At 33.5% G+C, this 21,905-nt stretch overlaps 6 protein-coding genes across 16 annotated transcripts in view; 4 read left to right on the top strand and 2 right to left on the bottom strand.

Moving 5' to 3' along the window:
• Window positions 1–41: 41 nt before the first annotated feature.
• LOC107368836 (uncharacterized) lies at window positions 42–1,950 on the top strand. Of its 4 annotated transcripts, none has more exons than XM_015936725.3 (2): window positions 42–293; window positions 497–1,950. In XM_015936725.3, exon 2 carries the CDS (start codon window positions 523–525, stop codon window positions 1,639–1,641), a length of 1,119 nt encoding a protein of 372 aa, XP_015792211.1. In that variant the 5' UTR covers window positions 42–293; window positions 497–522; the 3' UTR covers window positions 1,642–1,950. The 4 variants fall into 4 exon arrangements, with proteins under 4 accessions (XP_015792211.1, XP_015792212.1, XP_015792210.1 ...); XM_015936726.3 differs by having other exon boundaries at window positions 196–293; window positions 517–1,950; XM_015936724.3 differs by having other exon boundaries at window positions 223–370.
• On the bottom strand, window positions 1,940–3,769 carry LOC107368835 (uncharacterized). The gene has a single exon (XM_015936723.2). It carries the CDS (start codon window positions 3,767–3,769, stop codon window positions 2,081–2,083), a length of 1,689 nt encoding a protein of 562 aa, XP_015792209.1. The 3' UTR covers window positions 1,940–2,080.
• Window positions 3,770–4,000: 231 nt separating this feature from the next.
• On the top strand, window positions 4,001–11,539 carry Slik (Sterile20-like kinase). Its single transcript, XM_015936654.3, has 6 exons — window positions 4,001–4,405; window positions 4,656–7,154; window positions 7,616–7,791; window positions 9,667–10,318; window positions 10,408–10,842; window positions 10,926–11,539. Exons 1-6 carry the CDS (start codon window positions 4,241–4,243, stop codon window positions 11,121–11,123), a joined length of 4,125 nt encoding a protein of 1,374 aa, XP_015792140.2. The 5' UTR covers window positions 4,001–4,240; the 3' UTR covers window positions 11,124–11,539.
• A 1,015-nt stretch (window positions 11,540–12,554) lies between these two features.
• Window positions 12,555–14,718, top strand: mRpS30 (mitochondrial ribosomal protein S30). Its single transcript, XM_015936709.3, has 4 exons — window positions 12,555–13,433; window positions 13,491–13,661; window positions 13,726–14,277; window positions 14,334–14,718. Exons 1-4 carry the CDS (start codon window positions 12,627–12,629, stop codon window positions 14,616–14,618), a joined length of 1,815 nt encoding a protein of 604 aa, XP_015792195.2. The 5' UTR covers window positions 12,555–12,626; the 3' UTR covers window positions 14,619–14,718.
• LOC107368824 (CUE domain-containing protein 1) lies at window positions 14,641–16,142 on the bottom strand. The gene has a single exon (XM_015936710.3). The coding sequence runs from the start codon at window positions 16,087–16,089 to the stop codon at window positions 14,959–14,961; it is 1,131 nt and encodes a 376-aa protein (XP_015792196.1). The 5' UTR covers window positions 16,090–16,142; the 3' UTR covers window positions 14,641–14,958.
• A 148-nt stretch (window positions 16,143–16,290) lies between these two features.
• cyst (rho guanine nucleotide exchange factor 18 cysts) overlaps window positions 16,291–21,905 on the top strand; it is a 47,477-nt gene continuing 41,862 nt past the window's right edge. For 3 of the 8 annotated variants that reach the window (XR_001570208.3, XM_089267882.1, XM_015936653.3), the window contains exon 1: window positions 16,319–16,554. The gene's annotated coding sequence lies outside the window, so the exon portion shown is untranslated. Of the gene's footprint in view, window positions 16,555–21,905 lie in introns of all 8 variants that reach the window. The other 5 variants (XM_089267881.1, XR_001570211.3, XR_001570210.3 and 2 more) reach the window with 5 other exon arrangements.

The raw sequence follows: 21,905 nt of genomic DNA, 5'->3' as shown, positions 1-21,905 counted from the left end.
CATCGATAATAATCAGACCCATAAATAAAGGTTGGGGTAAATAATTGAAAATATAAGAGTTGATAAAGAATAAATCAGTTAATTCAGCTTATTCTGAGAAAAGGTGAAAATAATATTTTCAAAAATATTTTGTTTACAATTTCAAATAAAATGCCACTAAGGATTTTGTAAAAAAGCGCGGTATTTTTGCAGCTCATGTGACTCACTTTGTTCAATCAGAAAAGGCGAATCTTCTTGGTCAATCTTTACTTGTTTTTGTTCACTGTAATCAGCTTTATTATTATAATTATTAGGTAAGTAATTACATTTTTTCAATATTTGATGTGTTAATTAGTGCGAATTGTTCGAGGAATCAAGTAAAACCAAAAATGTTAGTACAGTGTTTTCTTAACTCCATTTTCCCCTGTCTTCTTTCCTTTACTTCAAAACTAACAAGCGAGGGAAAATGAAATTTTTGCTCATTTTTTTCTTTTGTCATTTTCTTTACTGTCAATAGTTTTTTATTTGAAAGAACAGATTATAATGGACAGAGTTAATTATCGAAGACTTCACGATGAATTGGTTGGTGTTCAATCAGATGCATTCAAACATTACTTTGAGCAAACTTCAAAAATTGGATGTAATCTATACCGGTGCTCAATGTCTATTTGTTATGGTGACCAAACTTTTGAAGCAGTTGGATTTGGAACCGTTTTTATCATTGCAATGGAAGAAGCTTCTTCGTCGTTAATTGATAAATTACAAGCTCAAAACTTGCTGGGGAGAAATTTAGTCAATCATCATCAACAACAACTTGAGGAAGAAAAGAAGAAAAATTATGAGCTGAATGGACAGTTGATGGAAGCCCGAGAAAGGATTGAGACTCTAGAGCAAAAAGTGACAGAGCTTGAAAAATGTGAAAAAGCTATACTAGATGATGTGTTGACAGCCATGTCAGGAAGTAATCCCTTGTTGGTCAATGGTTTGCTGATCCAGGAAAATGGACAATCTAGACGAGAAAAAATCATCAAGGAGCTGAAAAGATTCTCTAAAAGTTCACAAGAAGAAAAGTTGCTTCTTCAACAGGTATACAGTGAAAAAGAAAAGTTGATCAATACTAAAGAGAATGAGATAAAACTTCTAAAAGCTGATTTAGCCAAAGGTAATGAAATCATCAAAAAGCTCCACGAACAACTGAAGAGTGCCAGTTATAAAGTGAGCATCCTTGGTGAAGTAGCTACTAAACAGGATGAAGTTGTTGAGTCAAAAGATGCGAAAATAAAAAAAATGGAGAGTGATTTGAAGATTTGTATTGAGAAATTGAGGAAGAGAGAAAGCGAGATTGATAGTTTGAAAGATGAAGTGAAGGTTCTACGTTCCCGATATGAATCGAGCAAAGAGCAAATAAAAACAAATGAAAATGTGATTACCTGGTTGAATAAACAGTTAGCTGATTTGCGGGTAGAAGACGGTAAAGCAAAAGCAGACGAAAATGGTACTCGGCGCCGTACATTTGGTACAGTAAATCCAGTTAAAGAATCAACAACTACCAAAGGCAAAGTGATTATCCCAGAGCTGCCCAGAATCAACTTGGTGAGTCAAATTGAATCGGAAAATTTAAATACTCACAAACCGAGTACCTCAAGATACAAGCCAATCTAGCAGTTTCTTCAGCAAACTAAATTGTGCTAACCTAAGTCAATACATAATGCAGCACAGGGCTGCGCGCTGTGGTTCTCCCCAGTAATCAATCATCAAACTGGTTACTCCGATTCTCTGGAACACGAATTATCCAGGAAAAATATTGATCAAATCTCTGGAATTCGCTCCGTGATGCTGTTACCAAAAGTTGTGTTGTCTTTTATTACAGTCGACATCCAGCAAAAAAGCATTTACGGATATACATTAATTCATGTCAATTAATCAATATACATTACTACGAAATAAAGGAAATAAAGTATTTGGAATGAACGTTCATTGATACAAGCTTGCAACTTATGTACGTAGCTGGTGACATCATTTTTCGATTGTTTAATTGATTCAAAAATGTATTACATCAAAAACACATAAATACAGATATGTAAATATTAGATAAGATTAATTAGGAAGATGGAGCTAGCTGTAAGAAACAAGATTCTCCTTCGGTTTCCATGTTTTGAATAACTAGCGTTTTAGATGTTTCACCGTCTGGTTGATATTCATAAATGAGATTTGCTGTAGCCACTTCTTGTTCTGAAGCAGCAATTTCAACTTCCCCTGGTGTTGTAGCAATTATCTGACTATCAGATAATTCAGGAACTGAGTTTTCCTCAAGAACCGTAACTTGACTTTGCCTTCGAGTTTTTCTAGGTTTATAAGGAGCGGGAGTTTTTGCGTCACCCGAATGATGTTTTATAACATGCTCTTTCAGTTTATCTCGTCGGGTACTTTCATAATTACAAACATCACATTTGAATGGTTTGTCTTCAAGATGTATTCTTTCATGGCGAATGAGATGACTCTTTTCGATGAAACCGCGTCCACACGTTACGCAAATATGTGATCGGATTGAAGAGTGACTTCTCTCATGAGCTGCAAGTTGTGATCGTCGCGGGGAGAAATATTCGCATCCTTCATGGGTACAATGGAAAACATTTCCTGTGTGGATTCTTTTATGCGAAAGCAAATGTGATTGATATTTCGTTGTAAAACCACAGGTATCACAGAGGAAAGGACGGTCGTCCCGATGAGTTGCTAAATGTTGATCTAAAGTGTTTTTCATAGCAAAACCGCGATCGCAGAATTGACATCTGTAAGGTTTTTCTCCGGTGTGAATCCTCATGTGTACATTCAAGTTTCCTTTGGTCCGTGATTTGAAGGGACACATTTTACAATGGAAAGGCCTTTCATTTGTGTGTCTCATAAGATGAGATAAGATAAATTGGATGCGATCGCATGTGTAATCACAATCCTCACACTTGTATGGAGGTCCTTCAAAATGACACTTCATATGTAAATAGTATTCTCGATTCCAATTGCAACTAAAATCACAAAAGCGACATTTATAAGTTGTATCTTCGTCGTGAACTCTGGACAAGTGTTGTTCTAATCTGGTCACAGTGTTACCAACATAAATACAGTGTGGACATTTAATACCTCCTTTCCACTTTTTTGGCTCTTGGCTTGAGTCATCGAGAGCAAGTGATTCATCCCCTGATTGAATTGATGCTACTGCTCTTCGAGCTTCACCTGTTTGCTCCGGGGAACGACGCTTAGAAACGGGTATTTCATCGGTGATCCATTCTTCGGACGCATATTTGCTTTTAACTTTCCTCCTTTTGCTTTTATTTGCTGAATGTCCCCCATCATCTTCTTCATCATTTTCTTCATCTGTTGTTGATTTTTTCACTTTATTCTCTGTAGTATCATCCATATTGCTATCATCTCCATTATCAATACCATTGTCATTATTCAAGTTAAATTCAGTTTGTTCTAAATACTGTTCACAGAATCCTTGTAATTTGGATATAAGAAAATGAGTAGATAATCGGAGTAAACCATTGACATTATTTTCATCGATGGTCACATTACCAGAGTACATATAATCGAGAAGAAGTTTGAAACTTTCAACATCTTCCCATCCAATTGTAATTTCTTCTTTAGCTATTTTATCATGTCTTAATATAGACTCAAAATAAGGACTGGAAGCAGCCAAAACAGACCGATGTGCTGGAAATCTTTTTCCTCCAACATGTAGAACAATATCACAAAATTTTCCGGCCTCGCGCTGGGCGCGAAGGTTACCTACCATAGTTTCAACTTCACCTGAAGAAGTTTAAAAATAAAAACACAAAAGACAGAATTTATTAATCAGGGAAATTGCCCAAATTTAGGAAACAAATGCAATTAAGATACGACGTCAAAATGGCGAGACTTTCTGCCATCTCGTGGGTGTTAAGTTTATTTCTAGCTAGTGCCATCTGTTGATGAGAAGTTATCTTTATTGAAATGAGTTAGTCAATGATAGGGCCGATGATGATTCATCTTCAGTCCTGTAATCATCAACACTACATCTAATTTTTACATTTTTTCATCTTAATCATATTATATTAATAATAAATGAATATATTTTTCTGTTCTAGTTTGTTTGGACTTTTTGTTTAACATTGTTTGTCTTCTTTTGGCTTCTTTTTGTGTTTTTAAAGTTAATCAAAATTGTTTGTTTGTTTCTTCTTAATCACGGTGGAACTTTCAAAGGTAACAGAAGCCACTTAGTAAAGAAATGGCTTCTTTCTTGGATAGGATTGGTAAAATATTTAAAGGTAGCAGTGTTAATGAGGTGAAAAGGAAAAAGATATGCCATAATATAAGATTTAATGAAAATCCTGAGGATTTTTGGACTCTAGTCGGAGAACTTGGTGATGGTGCTTTCGGTAAAGTTCATAAGGTTAGTAAATATTCTGTCAATGAAGAGGATGAAAGAGACAGGAGAGAAAACAACTTCTCTGTCAATTGTCTGTTTTTCCTCCCTTTCTTTACTTATCTTTCTCTCTCTCTTTCTCTTTCCTGTTACCTTTCTTTTACTTTTTTATTCCTCTTTTACCTCTCATTACCATTTTAAAGGTTAAATTTGTTTTAACATCAATGCTTATTGTTTTATTTTGTTCTCATTATTCAATTATCAAAATGATGTTTAGGCACAACACAAACAAACGGGACGTTTTGCGGCAGCCAAGATATGTGAACTTAAAGGAGAGGATGAATTGGAAGACTTTACGGTGGAAATTGATATTCTCAGTGAATGTTGCCATGAAAATATTGTTCAACTATATGAAGCTTTTTTCTTTGACGATAAACTTTGGATTCTTATTGAATTCTGTGAGGGTGGAGCTATTGACACTATTATGCTTGATCTGGATAAACCGTTGACAGAGCCACAGATTCGTTACGTGTGCCATGAAATTTGCAAAGGCCTCTCTTTTCTTCATAAAAAAAAGATAATTCATCGTGACCTTAAGGCTGGAAATGTTTTGTTGACTCTGGATGGAGGTGTTAAATTAGCCGATTTCGGTGTATCAGCAAAAAATACCCATACCTTACAAAAACGTGATTCGTTCATAGGTACACCTTATTGGATGGCACCCGAAGTTGTTAAATGTGAAGCATTTCGTGATAACCCTTATGATTATAAAGCTGATATTTGGAGTTTAGGTGCAACATTAATCGAGTTTGCCGAAATGAACCCTCCTAACCATGAGATGGCTCCTATGAGAGTTTTACTCAAAATACAAAAATCCGATCCACCAAAATTATACAGACCACAACGTTGGTCTAAAGAGTTTAATAATTTTCTAGAACGATGCCTTACTAAAGACCCATCTTTACGTCCAAGTGCTGATGAATTATTAAAACATCCTTTTATTGCACAAGCAACTGATTCTAAGCCTATTCGAGATTTAATTAGTGAATACAAAGCTGAAATAGTTGAAGAAGTTCTTACCACGGATAACGAAGAAGAATCTTCTGAGATTTCATCGACCAATCCGTTAGAGAGTGATTTACAAACTAAAAAGGATGAATCACGAGTTGCTGCTAACAAAAAGCGAATAGATTATAAGGAAGCTGCGACATCAGAATCAGGAAATGAAATGTCAAACCCACCAAATAATGTGAAAAATAAACCTAAAGCTCCACAACCTCCACCGCCCCCTCCTCTTCCGCCACCGACTGTACCTTCAACATCGTTGTCATCATCATCAACATTAGCATCATCAACAACGACACCATCACCCTCATCTCTTTCATCATCAACTACACCTTCACAAACACAACCAAAGTCACGTGATGTGCTTGATAGAACTAAAATAATTCAAAGTGAGCAAAATGAATGCAACAAAGTGCCTTCAAATAGTGAAAGTGTTTCAAAAGAAATTAAAGAATCTACAATCTGCAATAATAACTCTAATAACAAGAGGCCTGCACCAAAACCGCCTTGTACCAATAGTAATCTAGATAACCTGGCCAAGGATAAAAAGGAAGATGCACCTTATTTGCCTTATAAAGATAATATCAAAAATGTTGAAAAACCTGAAAAGGATCGAGTTTCAGGTACTAAAGAAAAGTTAGTCACCATTCGTCCAAAAGAGAATGAGCTTGATCACGATCTTCATTCACTCAATAAAAATTTTGAAAACGAAAGTAAATTAGCCTCTAGTGATGATCAAGGAGTAACTCGATTCGAGTTGGATGGACCGAGAAGCGACGATAAATCACCGTTAGCCAATTGTGATGTAAATACGGCTATTGGTGAAGTGACCGTCTCATCGGATCACAGTACCATCATAGATAACGTCCACAGTGATCAAAATATTACAGATAGTAGCCATGTGTCAATTGTATCCATTGACTATGGTAAAGATTTAGCGGCTCGATCAGATCGTGATAAATTGGAAGATCTGGTGGATTTAATGAACTCAGCCAATGAAACAAATGTTAATGGTTCTTCGTCAGTTATTTCATCGCCTAAAAGGTATACCCCAGACTTGGTTAGGGACGAGAAAACTCCAGAGAATGATGTGATAATTATTTCAAATGATTACGATAATTTAACTGACCAATTCAGTGGTATTTCTAATCAAGATCGCTTACATGATCTTCCAACGACAACTTCTGTTGTAACCGCATTTACAACAAATCATCATCAACGTCGTGATACAACAATGGATAATGAAGTCGATGATCATGTTTCTGTTAAAACAATTTCATCAGACAGTTCCAATAGTGGTAAACGAATAAAAGTTAACCTTAATTTGGTTTCTGATAGAGATGAAACTGAAGCCGGAGCTGAAAGCTCAGAATCTGAGAATAATAGGAATTCATATGTTTCTCCAAGATCTTCCATAAGTCGTCAAAGTGTTAACTCAAGTTCAACTACATCAAACATACGAAACAGTCTTCACGAAAATGTTCCTACATCATCTTCATCGTCATCATCAGCAACAGCAACATTAACCACCAATGATCCTAAACCCTCCTCCATAACTGATTCACCTTCAAGGTTAAATATCCATTCTCGCATGTTAAAACGGGAATCATCGAATACCGGAAGCTGTACAAGTTTTGCAAGTCTAAATAGTGATAAAGAAAGTCGCAATGGAACAGATGATGATCAAAATTGTAAAAGAAGATCTGAAAAGGTAATGATGAAAAATTCAAGTCTCATCATAAAACTATTTCCATTTTTATTTCATATCTCAGCATATTTTCCCAAAAAAACTTCACATTTTTTTTGTAAAAAAATTCTTTCATTTTCTATCGATCTCACACTGCTTTGATCTGCGACTGTTCTTGAACTAAGTTTCAACTAACCTTCCATCAAGCTTTGCACCATACCTTTCTTCCTTCCTCTCCATCCTCATCTCTCCTAACCTCATCTTTTCATTTAAATCATCCTTCCCTATTTTTTAGTCAATTCAAGATTGACATTGCATATTTTTTCCGTTATTTAATTAGCTTCTTCAATCTTAAACTGAACATTATCATAAATTATTATTCAATTCATCTTTTTCATGCTCAATTTTTAATTGTACCCATAAAAAATTGAACAACACTTATACACAATTTTACTAAATATTTCATGATGGTTATGTTCTTACAGGAAAACAATAACACCAATATGAAAAATCATCTCAAGAAATCCAATTTCAATGCTGCCCAAAAGAAGACTTTAACCAGAGTAAGAAAGTTTGTCATCGATGGTGAAACTTATACAACAACAACAAGTAAAGTAATTTATGGAGATGAAGATAAGCCCAGGGATGACCATGTTTTGAGGTATTACATCTCTTTCTCATTCGCATTTCATATTCAATTTTCATTTCAATTCCTTTCCTATCTTTATGCCATTTTATCTTCTCTCGATAACTTTTAAGGAAATTGAATATTATGTATTACTTTTTATTTGATCTTGAATGTTCATGTATTATTCATTATTTTGACTGTTACCTGTGCCATTTGCATCGTTAATTTTTTTTCTCCTCTTTCTATACTTCTGCTGCTTTATACATTATTTTTTCGTTGAGTTATTATAGCTCAGCATTATTCAATGGAAACACAACTGTTTGACGTTCATTTCAAATTGAATTCAGCTTATTCTCTCCTCTGATTGATTTCTAGTTATTCAATATCCAATTGTCTATTCTTACTATTTTTACATTCTTTCTCCCCTTCTGTGTTTATGTGTCATTTTCATCATTCTAATTGATTTTCATGTTTCCAATCCTAATCTTGATTCAGTAAGAGATTCTGATGAATCCAACTTATTTGGCAAAAATTATTTCTTTGGTTATTAAGGATAAACCAATACTTTGTAATTCTTTTAACCAGAAAAAAAGATGAAAGTCAATTATTTTAAGCTAAAAATTAATTGATATTCCAGTCACTCTCAACACCTTTCAAGTGTTGAATATTTACTATCACTTTAAAGCTTTCCAAGAATTTTATGACAAAAGTTAACAACTTATTTAATGGTCTTTAATACATCTGATAATGGTATTAAAATGGTAGAAGCCGCAAATTGGTAATCACTGATTCTACCTGGATTCACATCTTGACTTTATTGCTACAATGATTTTCAATCTATATTTTACCAAATTTTGTCTTAATAGTTGATAAAACTGTTTATTACTCGGACCTTATTTTGTCAACATCAGCCTTAGGGGATTATCAGTAAAAAAATTAGCGAAAACATAATCCGGTTATTTTCGAACTTCGAAGGAAATGTTAATCCTTTTGATTGCTGAGGAGGAGCTTCAAACTAGAAACCAATCAGGGTCAATCAATTTACTTAATTAACGTCTTAATCTCGTTCCTGTTCTACTATTAGCTAAGTAAAACCTTATGGTAGTCGCCCTCTCGAAATATTTACTTGGCCAGTTTCAAAAACAGCTTCACTTTAATTGTTCATGTTACTCGAATAACTTCTCCGTGAAAATTGATTGTCTTTGTTTGTGCATTTTACATTTCAACTTGTTTGTTCAATTGTTAATTCATTAGTAGAAACAAGTCTTCATCATTTACAGATGTTCATCAACTGTCTGTAGGATTTAGTTGGTCAAGTTTGTTGAATTCACCAGTCGACTTCTTTCTTTCAATTGTGCATTTCAGTTATTTTGAAATTTTCACATTCACTATTTGTGTTTCAACTATCAGTCTTGATTGACCAAGTGCTTTTACGTCTAGAAGAAAATTTTAACTTTTGTTTTTCTCAACAACCAATTTTCCATCATGATTATTTTTCTGCTTGATGTTGATGTCAATCGATCTCTCGGAAGGTATGTTTAATGAAATTTTTTCTTTCTGATTCTTAATTTTTTATTGTCTTGCTAAGCTGAATTCATTTTCACCAATGAAAGGATACTTTTCTCAGGTTTTATCTACTATTAGATGTGTAACTCTCCCATTTCTTTTTCTGTCATGCATCTCTGGAACTTTTTGATAAGCTTTTTTCTTGTATTTTCGCAATGTTTTTTTATTCTTGAAATTCTTTCACATAGATACTATTTTTGTTCATGACTAAGTTTTACCCTTCCGAACTAAAAAGAACCTTATTCTTCCAACACTTTTCCTAATCAAAAATTTTCCCTAAAAGATTGATTTCTTTAATCATTATGGTTGATTTAATTTTTCTATTTTCTTTCTTTTACACAGGAAACAAGAACTGCGAGAGTTGAAGATGTTACAGAAGCTGGAGCAAAAACAATTTCAAGATTTAGCTCTCAAAGCTCAACTGGAACGTGAACAAGCTGAGAAGAGTTTTGCTCAAGAAATGGCAACTTTGTTGCGAAGTTATGAAGCTGATCTGGAAGCTCTCAACCGAACACAGAAAAATTTAGTTGAAAAAGCTGAACAGCAGCAAGAATTGGATCTTAAATTTGCATCGAAAAAGATTCGGATGGATCAAGAACGAGAGATGAAAGCATTTAAAGAAGCCTTGAAACATGAAGTCAAATTATTAAAGGCTGAAATCGACCAACTTCCCAAAGAGAAAAGAAAAGACGTTTGGAGAGTGCGAAAAGAAGAGTTGGACTCTGATCAAAACGAAAGAGAACGACTTTTCATGGAGAAGCTCAATGAAACTCACGATATTGCAATGAGACGAATGAGTGAAAAGTTCCGTAAAACGATCGCTGATCTCGAAAAACATTTTCTCCAACAAAAACAAGTGTTACTCCGTCGAAGAGAAGCAGCGATTTGGGAACTTGAAGAACGTCAAATGTATGATAAACATCAACTTGCCAAGAGACAACTTGAAGACATTATAAAGCTCCAAAGAATCCAAATTTTCACTCGTCATGAAAAAGTAAGTACAAAAATCTATTAACATTCAGTTCTGAGAAATATTCTTTCATCAAAAATTTTTACTAATTAATTTTCTTTCTCTTTTTACAGGAATTGGAACAGCTAAAAAGAATGAGCCAAAGACAAGAAGATCAACTTTTAAAACGTCAAGCTGTTGAAAGAAGACAATTACCGAAGCACATTCGAGCTGAGATGAAAGCTCGTGAATTAATGTTCAGAGAAAGCTTAAGGTGCAGCAGTGCTAATTTGCACAACGTCGAAGACGAACGTGAAAGGATTCGAAAATGGCAAGAAAGCGAAAAATTGAGGTACAAAGCTCAGCAACAAGAGCAAGAAAATAAACACAGAAAACAATTAGAAGATTTAAGGGCAGCCTCTGAAGCCGCTATAAGAGAATTGGAACATTCACAAAATGAAAAGAGGAAATCGCTATTGAACTATGAAACTATTAAAGTGAAACAATTGAAAGAAGAGCACAACAATGAAATAAATAATTGGAATGCAAATCTAAAACCTCGTAAACAGGTAAGTTAATAGACAATCTAAATATCATGCCATTAATTAGTGTTTAATCTGAAACTAATCTTTATTTCTTTTTTTCCCTACAGAAACTGGAGAATGAATTTGCCAGACAACGTGAAGAACAAGAGAGATTCTATGGCAACACAAACCTTTTAAATGACTTTGCCACGGCAATTGAGAAATGTAACCTTCATGGACATGGACATTCTCATCATACGAGTTCAAGCAATTCACCAGCCAGTACTCCCGGTGTCGATATGCCATCCAACAATTACGCTCTTTGATGATCAATTCAACACATTTCATACGAATAACATAAACTCATATTATTGGCGTTTTTCGCTTCCATCATCCTTCGTTATCTCCTTTCATACTTTTCAGAAAGCCATCTGAGAGTCAAATTTTAATCTTCATACAAGTGGCATTGAATAATAAAAAAGATAAATCAAAATACCAGTCATCCCTTTCTTAAGAAAACAAAAACTCAGCAAGATAGCGGAAAGTCTGCAGTCTTGATGGTATCCTGAATAATTTAATATCTTGGTGAAAACACACATAATTATAAAGCCTAATTTAACAAATCAAGGAACAAACAGAATAAATATAAATAACTGAAAAATTGTATCAAATTACTACAAAATCCAGGTTAATCTTGAAATAAACATGGACTTTTCATCCCGGAGTTCGTCTACTTTCAAAACTTTGCTTACCTTTTCTAATCAATATTAATGTCAACGATAAAATTTATAAAAGATCAAGGCCAAAAACAAAGATTGAACTATGTTAAAAGACTCTTCCTTCATCTTCCTTAATCATGTCTACCTGTTTTCAACTACTGACCAATCCTTTGCTTACAATCAACATTTGTACAGTAGACCCTCGATTTTTTTTCACCCTCGGTTTTTTTTCAAAAGAGAGCCATCTACTGAAAAACTACATCAAACAAACAAAAAAAGCTTTAATGTGCTTAATAAACACATAGAGTTTCATAACCCTTTATAATACAGCTAGATGGAGCTGTCATGATTTTCCTCGCCCGATTTTGATAAAAAATCGAGGGTCTACTGTAACAATACTAATGAGCGAAGTGCAACAACTGTTTAATTTACTGATTACGATGATCAATTTTGATTCATGCCTAATTCAATTCAATGTACAATTCATAATTAGTTTGGGAATTTCGTTTCGAAACAAATTAAATAAATTATTACTATTATTATTATTCAATCAATGTTTTTTCATTCATCTCGTGAGAATTTCTATTTACAGATTAACATTTCTTCGAATTTCGGATTACAAGATTTTGTCTTTTAAAAATTGCTTTCAATCAATTAAAAGATTAAATTATCGCAAGAATCTTGTTCGGGGCAAACAGATCATTCTATTTATCCGGCTTAATGCTAATTGCATAAACAATTCATTTTTTAAATTCACTATTCAAAAATCATATCAAATTAATACTATCCATATGGTTATGTTTATGTATAGATGGTATAGAAAATCACCAGGAAGTTCTTTAAACATTCAAAAATTGGTTAGCATATAGTTTCAGCTATAATCGATTGGATATTACAAAAATTTAATTTAATCCAAGTTCAATTATGAATGATAATTTATGATTAGAGAAAAATCAGAATAGCTTTTATGTTTCCCAAGTTAGGCAGATAAAATTGCACTGCCATCTATGAAAATAGTTGAATGTATAGAACAACTTCAAAAATATGAAATCACATGTTTTTGTTTAGATTTGTTTATTAATTTAATCGGTTTTTTTCTCAAATCACGTCATGTTGAGACAATTTGGTCATCCTGGAGGCCGAATATGCAGTGTGTTTTCTCCTCAAGTGACCAGTGTTCGTGAAAGGAATAAATTTCAGGGTAAAAAAGATAAAAATTTCGATACAGTTAAATGGGAACATCAAAATGTACCTTTACAACCCCATGAAGATTTTGAACCTGATGAATGGTCACCCAGACGATTAACTTATTATCCAGAAGGGCTATGGTCATCACTTGTTCCTCGACCAAAGCCGGCTTGGTACGTTGATAGGAGGAAACCCATCGATATTGAAACACTTAATCCACGGGAGAAAGAATGGAACGATGAACCTATTTATCCAGAGATAATCCGTGAACCTAAAATAGCGCATTTCTTCAAAACATCATATCTTAATCGAGCCAAATGGTACAAAGAATTGTCCAAGATTCCTGAAATTGACAGGAAGAATGTGGATATTTGTAAAATAACGCGTCTTACCATGCATTTGGACAGACCTTATTTCCAATACTATGATGGAGTACAAGTTGCTCAGAATATAACTAGGACTCACTTAGTTGACGGCAAATTACCAGAATCTTATTATCATAATGATGTTGACGAATCTTTGGTTGTCAAATTGAAAAGTTTACTACTCGATTCAATTAGAGTAAACAAATATTCTAATAGATCAAAATCTGCTCACGTAACTATTGGGTCTGCATGTATGAATGAAGATTGGGAAAATCGTATAATTGAAAATAATTTGCTTCAGGAGATCAACTATTCAGTGTCTAATGTTTTATTACCCAGTTCACCTCATCTTTTAGATTTACAGGTAAGCACAAATTGAGCTTGTTAAATATCATCAAACTTATGCATTATACTTTATTAGGTTGACGTTGAAGCTTTTGATCGATCTTGGTGGTATGCCCATCAGCTTCCGCGCCCTGAAAAATTCATGCCGATGCTCTGGCGTAGCCAGCGATATGAAAAAATTGACCAATTGATTACTTATGGTGCTGTCACACCATTACAGATCCGAACCTCAAGTCCTTTACCACGGGTAAATATTTAATTTGTAGATAATTATTGAAGAGTAACTCACTTTTTCATTTCAATTAATTCAGGTTGTCTCTGGCAATGATGAATTGAGTTCAACTGCAGATGTGCCCATTTTGAATTTTCATCCAGTGACATTGGGTTCAAAAATCACTAGTCGATATCCAGTTATATTACCCGGTTTTTGGCCTGAACGAAACCACGATCTTGAAAAAAGTGAACCAAACGATTTTCCTTACATGATGATGTTTGGTCTTCATGACCTTGAGACCCGCAAGCGGTTCAATAACGGTCAAGATTTCAAAGATGAAGAAGACGTAGTAAAATGCAAAGCCATGTTAGGTTCTTTTGCTTGGTTAAATGGACTTGCTTTTTATCATGGTTTCACACCTTTCCATGAAATAACCTATCCGTTTGTTACTCAAGGTTTAGTTACTGATGGCCAAAAATGGCATTTTTATGTTTATCAAATGAACTCTCACAGTTTTCACAGTGATCTTTTCACTGGTGATGGTCCACGAAATATTTGTTGGATATCTCCGGAAATGAAGCTTTATCAATCTTATGAAGACGGACAGTTTATTGGTGTCAATGATGATGTTGTTAAATATTTAATCAAGGTATGTCAAAATTATTATCATTTCAATTCCTCTCATTCCATTTATCTCTATTTCAGATGTATTCCAAGGTTCCATGCAAAGAGCCTAATGTGGATTATCGAACATTTGTTGGTAAAGATTTGCGAACTGAGGAGGAAATCAATGCGGACAGGGCTGTAATTGGTGAACGTAGCAATAACATTCATGATAACTGGATGTGGTCGTATAAAAATGCACGCTATCGGCAACTTTATCATAAGTTATTCGTTGATAATCCAGATTATGATACAACAATGATGCGAATAGCTATGCGTCCAAGATTGAAACCAGCCGAAGACTATTATTACCGTTGGAAATACTAATTTATTAACAGAAAAATGTTACGAAATTTGTAAAAGCGAAAATATATTAGTATTAAAGTGACCACATTTGAGTTAGTTATTGCGTCGAAAGACTTTTAAATGAATTGTGTAAATTAATATTGAACAGAAGAAGCGACTATGATCAACATAATTATAAAGAAATAGCTTGAATAATGCACAACTTAATATAAAGATTGAGATTTCGTTAAGTGAACAGTGAAACAGTTAACAGATGAAAAAAAAATTAAAATACAAGAGATTAAAAATAAATGCTATTAAATAAAAATGCTATGAACTCAAATAAACTCATTTTGCGCTAATGAGTTTTGATTTTGTAAGACTAACTATGCCTTGAACCGGTACGATGTTTATTTGGTGTAGAGTTTCTAAGATTAATCTCCTCTTCATCGGGATATGTTTCGAAGTAAGTTTTATTAATGCTTTCGGTATCAGATCCTTCATTTTCCAGTTGCGTGTAAGCGTCATCAGAGAAGAGATTTTCGCGTCCAGCATTACTACTGCTGTCTCCGGTGGAGCCTAGGAGATGAGGAAAACTGGCACGACGTCTCGAGAAGAGTTTAGCGAATTGGGTGAACTTTCGTTTAGAGGCTTTTCCCATGTTTTTAAGTTTTTCCTTGAAAGCTGCATCATCCTCATGGCAAGGCACCGGTGGACCCTCAGGGAGCCCAGTTTCCGCATTATGGCCAGAGGGCTGCGCATCCATGTTGAGGGTGGACATGAAATCTTTGTTTCTTCGAAGTTCACGAACAAACTCTTCATTCTGAAGAAAAATGGCAATTCTTTCATCTTCCAAATACTGAGCAGTTTCCGAATCCTCAATATCTTTTGATAATTGACGCTGTCTTGCATTTTCAGCCATTCGTTGCTTAAGACTAGCTGAATTCAAAGTTTGAAAACCAAATGCTGCTGGTGCTCGACGGGTTAATTCACTTCCACAATCACGGAGACGTAAAAAATTATCCGGTAAGCGACCTACCAACGGAGGATTCCAGTTGAATTTTGATCGTAAACTTTCTCTTCTTCCAGTCGCTCCAAAGTAATCATGAGGAAATTGGTCAACCGGTTTACCAAAGCCCTTGTCACTGGTTGGTACTGCTTGTTGGTAGCTTGGAGGTGGTGTGAATCCACTATTAGTGTTACCCGTGAAGATATCAAGGGGAACGTCTGTTTTGTTGCCAACCTGTGAACCTGGAGGCATAGAATGTTGAGATTTTGATCGATTTTCAGTTTCACTTTCCCCACTCATGGCCAACAATTGATCAATTGTCACATCCACAGCTCCATTGTTTGCTCGTAGAACCATTTCAATAACATCAGCTTCCATCATTGGAAACATGGTTTTAAAATCTCTCATTGCTTGTTCAAAGTCAAGTTGAGTTACAGGTAGACCAATATTACCACCTCCGCCACCTCCATCATCAGTTGATCCATGATGTTCAAGTCGAGCCATTATGATCAACCGAACAAATAAATTGTCACTGAATCTACCTCATCAAACAAACTAATGCAAGGTAAAGTATAAACAAGAAAACAGATGAAAATGTCAACAAAAATCGTATGGTTACGCCACCTGTCATAAGACTAAACCAGCTTCAACCAGGTGGAGCTTTTATTTCTCATCTTTACATCTTTGGTTTAGATGAAACAAGTTGCATTACATGATCGCATTTAAACTGTCTGTTTGAAAAAAACGAGCGAAAAGTTGTCAAATAGTGTTTTGTTTACAACTTTTTTCACCCAAAACGTTAATTTTACTTTAAGACCAACTTTAATTCAAGTTAACTATTGGATTTAACCAATTAATTGCTGTGCTGTGTAAATTGTTGACAGTGTTGAGTCAACAATTGCCATTAATTTCTTTCCTTTGGATATTAAAAAGACTAAATTACAAAGAATGTGAATCAAACAATCGAAGGTAAGTCTTAAAATTGATTTTTAACTTGTTTTCTTTCGTTTTTTTCATCAAAAATGTTCACCAATTAACAATTAAACCCAAATTTTCACTGATAGTTTAATGAACTAGTTGATAATCATATGTTGATTTCAATGGTTCAAAGTCAAGAAGCCAGTAATTCAATGTAAATGGGTCAAACTATTGTCTTCATCCGATGATGGATCATAAAGTGTATGTGAAAAAAGAAAGAGCGTTAAGAGTTTGAGCAATTAAAAGTGACCTCCACAATTTAACCAAGTCTCACCGGGGAATCTTTGTCTGAAGATTAAGATGATGATTACTCATTTTCATCAACATTTCTCAAGTTTTCCATCATCATCATGACCATCATAATCTTGTTTCCTGTAGCTTGCTGTGTACATTTCAGATTAAATTGTGACCAATGTTTTGTTTTCCTTTTTTTATTGGTTTACCAGTTTTTTTACTCATATCTTGCCCTTTTCATCCGGTTGAGAGAAAATTAAGTTACAGAAGAAGAAGAAAAGTTAACATTGATTAACAAAGGCAAATTAACATGATAAATTGAATATTATCGCTGTTATTGCACTTTATCAACATGTTTCCCAATTTCTCGATGTCTGTGTTCATCTTAACTCTCCTCTTTATCATCTTATCCTCCGCCTTACAATCTGTCTTTTGGGTCTTTTCTGGTCTTCCTTTCTTTTGTGCCTCTTTGTCATCCTTAACTCTACCAAGGTTAACGATGGGAAAGGAAGTTGTTACTACGTCTTCACCATCTTCAAGTTACTCTACTTTCTTTACCTTATTTTTGTTGTACCATTACCATTGGATGATTTCCTTGAAGCTTGAAAGCTCTGAATTTAATCTAAATTAACTGAAGCGACTCTTAAAATTCATCATTATGCTCAGTATCACTTTCGCTTGCAATCTGTTGATTTAACTTTTTTTTTGTTTTCGTTTGTTCCATCTTGCCAATTTTTTTGGTTCATTGTAAAATGGTTCCTTTGAAAAGACAACAAAAAAACACATTCGTTGTCCATGCAACTTTATTATTCTCACATGTTGATGATGATAATGATGATGATGATTGTGGTGGTTGTAAAGGTGGTGAAGGTGAGGATAAACTTGAAGGTCTTCAACAGACTAAGGGTAACATTATTTTGTTAACCTCAACAATCAACAGCTAAAGGTTTTCTTATTGTTGACGCTTGTCTTTTTTTCAAATGAAAAAAAAGGACAACAAAAACCAGTTTTACCTTGGATTGACATTAACTGATATAATATGAAAAGGGCAGAGGATGGCAAAGTATCAAATGAACAAAAACAAAAGGTAAACACGAGATGAAAATATTAACAGAAAACAATTGATATTTAGTTTTTAAATTGTCCATCTTGATGGTCAAGACTATTCAGGTTGATACAACAAAGCTGTACATCAATGAACATTAATGTAACATTAATGTTGATCATATCAATACAAGTTGACAAACAATAACTCAAATGCAATGCTAAATGAGTCTTCATGGTTTGTAGTTTTAACGGTTGTTAATTATGACCAACCTTAAAGATTATCAACTTTTATTCTGAATACAAATTCAGTGTAAATTTCGGAGATTCAGTTTTCCCTTTTTCCAACTTTTCTAATTCTTATTGGTTTAGTTTTTATTCGTTCCAATCGTTACAATGTTTAGTTTTGATTATGATCAATATGAAACTTATCTGGTAACTTGAAGTTTACAGTTTTACATGATTGGAAATCGAATTGAAAATTAGTCGAAATTTCAATTCAAATCATGACTAGTTGAAACCAAGCTCGAAATTTTATTCAATTCTTTACTCGTTTCGTTTAAAGTTGAACAATATTGAACCATCATGAAACAACAAAATGTTTAGAGAAAGTAAATTTCTATTTTATGGTTTTGTTAACAGAATTTGTGATTTTTCATAAAAAACAGAAAAACTTTTCATGAAATATTTTTCCATCTGAACATTTCTAGAAGAATGTTTTTTGAACTTTTCGGTTACAAGAATTTCGACTGTAAATTGAGTGCAATTAGTGGATCTTGATTCATCTTGACCCAAACCCATGGATTGATTGATGATCCACAGATTTAATGGTCAACACCAGTTTCTAACAATTGAATGGATTCTGACAATTTACAGTTGATTGTTGATTATTTTGGTGTTAAAGATAAACTCGTGATTGTCACTGTTACTTGTAATGATGAGATTTGACTCTCTTATTACCTTCTCATCATCATCTTCCTGACAACCAACATCAGGTCAACATCCCAATGAATGTAAACTAAAGAATGAAAAACTGGTCTTGATTATCATCTTTTCTTCTTCTTCTTTTCTTTCCCTCCTTCACCTCCTACTTCATCATCGTTATCATTTTAAATTTATTTTTTTGTTGACAATGAAGTTGAAAATGAACTGGAAAAGAAGAAGAAGAAAAGTTGAGGAAGAAGTAGCTTGTTGATTCCACCCTGAAAACTCATTGTGTTCAATTGATGGTAAAATTTCATTCAATATCATTCCTAAGTGTATTATCATTCATCAATTGTGCAATTTTGAGGTTTCTTTTCCTCTTCACTTGTAACCAAACAGATGATTCCAATTGAAGGAATTTACAGCTTCACCCAAATCATAACTCAACGTCTAGTTTCATCTGTGGTTCGCCAAGAACTTCAAATATCGAAATTTGAATAAAAGGTGAAAATCGGACGAATAAAAAATTAACAATAAACGGCAAAACAACATCACCCTTTAGGTGAAAGTACAGCAATGAAGCAGGATTTCCTCTTCCATTTGCCTCATCCTTTTTCCTCCATCATCATCATTCTCATCATTCTCATCTTTCTAATCTATTATTTCATCTCGATCAATCTGATATCATAATAACTGGAAACTCGCGAGAAATAAAAAACAAAAAAAAATCTAAAGTTGAAAATAAGCTCAATGAACTAAATGGTCGACGGAACTAAAAACATCCGATTATCAAATTATGAATTTGATTCATTTTGTTACTTCTTGTTGGGTTGAAAAAAAAGAAACGCATAAGTAAAACAGAAAATTACTTTTTTCTCTCTTTTCTAAAATATTTGCCTTATGTTTATAACTTGTGCGTTTATCATCGCCATCAACTTCACCCTCACCCATCAGCATCATTATCATGACCATCATTTTCACCTTGTATCAGAAAGTAAAGGAAATGATGAGCATCTGAACAAAAGAAGAATCAGTCGTCTAGAAAATAATGTTGATCATTAACTGACTTTTCAAGTTGTTGAAGACAGACAACTTAAATTGTTGTACATTATCAGCTCAACAAAACTGTATCGATCAACTTCTTAATTCACTTTTCATTCTCAATTTTTCATTTCTTTCATCTCATGAAAAGTTCTTTGTTTCCCATTTTTCCGTGATTCAACATTGAAACCAATTTCAATTTCTGCAAACTTTTCACACTTGAAGACTTGCATTATTGTATAATGATTACAATTAGAAGCTTGAATCTGATAATTGCATTAATAACTTTCAACATTCAAGGGTTAAACACGGAAATGATAGTTTCTGTTATTGAGACGCACTTTCATCACAATTATCGTTAAACTTGTTCATTTTCATGACGATTATCATAATTATTGATAAATCTATTTTTCATTGTTGATCATTCCATTGATCTGATTACAGTCCCATTGAATTTCAATTTATCCAGTTGACATTTAACCATTTGATTACCTTGAAATTAAATCTCAACCTTTTCACAAATCATTTCATGTTACATTGAATGAGTAAATGTCACTTTATCAAGTTACCTTTTCTTCATTCACTCAATGGTTAATCATATTCATACCTGTTACCTGTATTTCATTACAAAAGTTTCCCTTCTTGTCACATTTGGATTTAAAATTTCCGCCAGTTTTTGTTCCATTTTCAATGGATTCAATGTTGACAAAATTTTTCCATTTTTCACCAACAATTATAAACTGAAATTCACTTTATTGTGTCACAAACCTAATCAAAGCTATAACAATTGGTTGGTTAGCTTTGATTCAAAAATTCATTGAAAGTTTGATTGAAAGTTGTAATAACAATTTCAATTGCAACTTTAGATTTATTTAAATTAATTTTTAGTTCTGAGTTACAACCAGATTTGCTGTCAGTTTGAATGAATTTTCTGATGAAAGATTTTAATTTTTAATTTTCTTTTCCATTTTTTATCCAATTGCTGTGTTTAGCATTTAGGTTAACCAAATATTGAATTTTTACCTGAAAATGGTACAGAGTATTGATGTTAACATTTATTTACCGAACCTTGACCCAAAGTTAGGCAACAAAAACCATTAGCATTAACCTTTGATTGAATCCAGGTAGCAGTAATACATTAGTCGTAATAATACAACACCGAAAACATTATTTACTCAACTAATCTAGTTGTGATCATTTATTTGCCTCAAAACAAGTAACCATTGGCTATTAACTTTATGCCTTAATAACAATAGTATTAATAGTAATAATAACCATTGAGCTTCTTTTTAATTTACTTTTACCTGTTTTCCTTATTTATTGATATTATATTTTTTCCAGTAACTCCAAGCTGACCATTTATTATCGACTTGCATTTTTGATCACATAATTTGAACAAAACTAATATCTGATTGTCTCAAAGTTTCTCATCTTTTCAGTCTTGAACAGTGGTTAGTGTTGAACTTTGAAAGAACCACTTCTATGTTTCAAGTTCGGGTAACACTTAGCTTCAGCTGTTAATCTCAAAGTCGCTTGCAGAAGCTTAACGACAGTGAGAAATTTGTCAACTTAAAAGTCTTAGTCAAATTATCCCAAAATTTGTCGGATCATTGAAACACTTTCCTGGAAAGGTAAATCCATTTTAAAACAATTATGACTCGAATTCAGACGAAAAGCCGAAATTTAGCTAACTAATGATAACTAACTTAGAAATGGTTTAAGCTGATAAGCTGCAAATTGGATTAGTTTTAATCGCCAAGATGAGCTTTATTGTTAATTTCATGGCAAGATTATGTAGCTTATGAATGTTTAAAAACGTGTTCATTGAAATTGAAAGTTTGATTATTTATCAAGATTTCGATTCTTACAGGAAAAGACTTTCCTTTTCATGTTGATATTTAAATAGCTTTTAAAGACTTCCTTTTTTTCTGGTCAAACAACGACTCAACGAATGGAACTGACCCGTTGAGATACAAACCTTATCCATCGTCTTGCATTTACTGTTCAGGTTACTTTTAATATCCACTTTAAACTTTCTATGAAGCAGATGTAAAGAAACAGCTGTCTAGTTAGACATTGAATTTTGTGCTTTTTTTAGT

Source organism: Tetranychus urticae, chromosome 2 (genome assembly GCF_039701765.1).
Source record: "Tetranychus urticae isolate SD_2017Ah chromosome 2, NJAU_TeUrti_SD_1.0, whole genome shotgun sequence".
Lineage (NCBI taxonomy): Eukaryota > Metazoa > Arthropoda > Arachnida > Trombidiformes > Tetranychidae > Tetranychus > Tetranychus urticae.
This window is presented reverse-complemented; position numbering and strand designations above follow the sequence as displayed.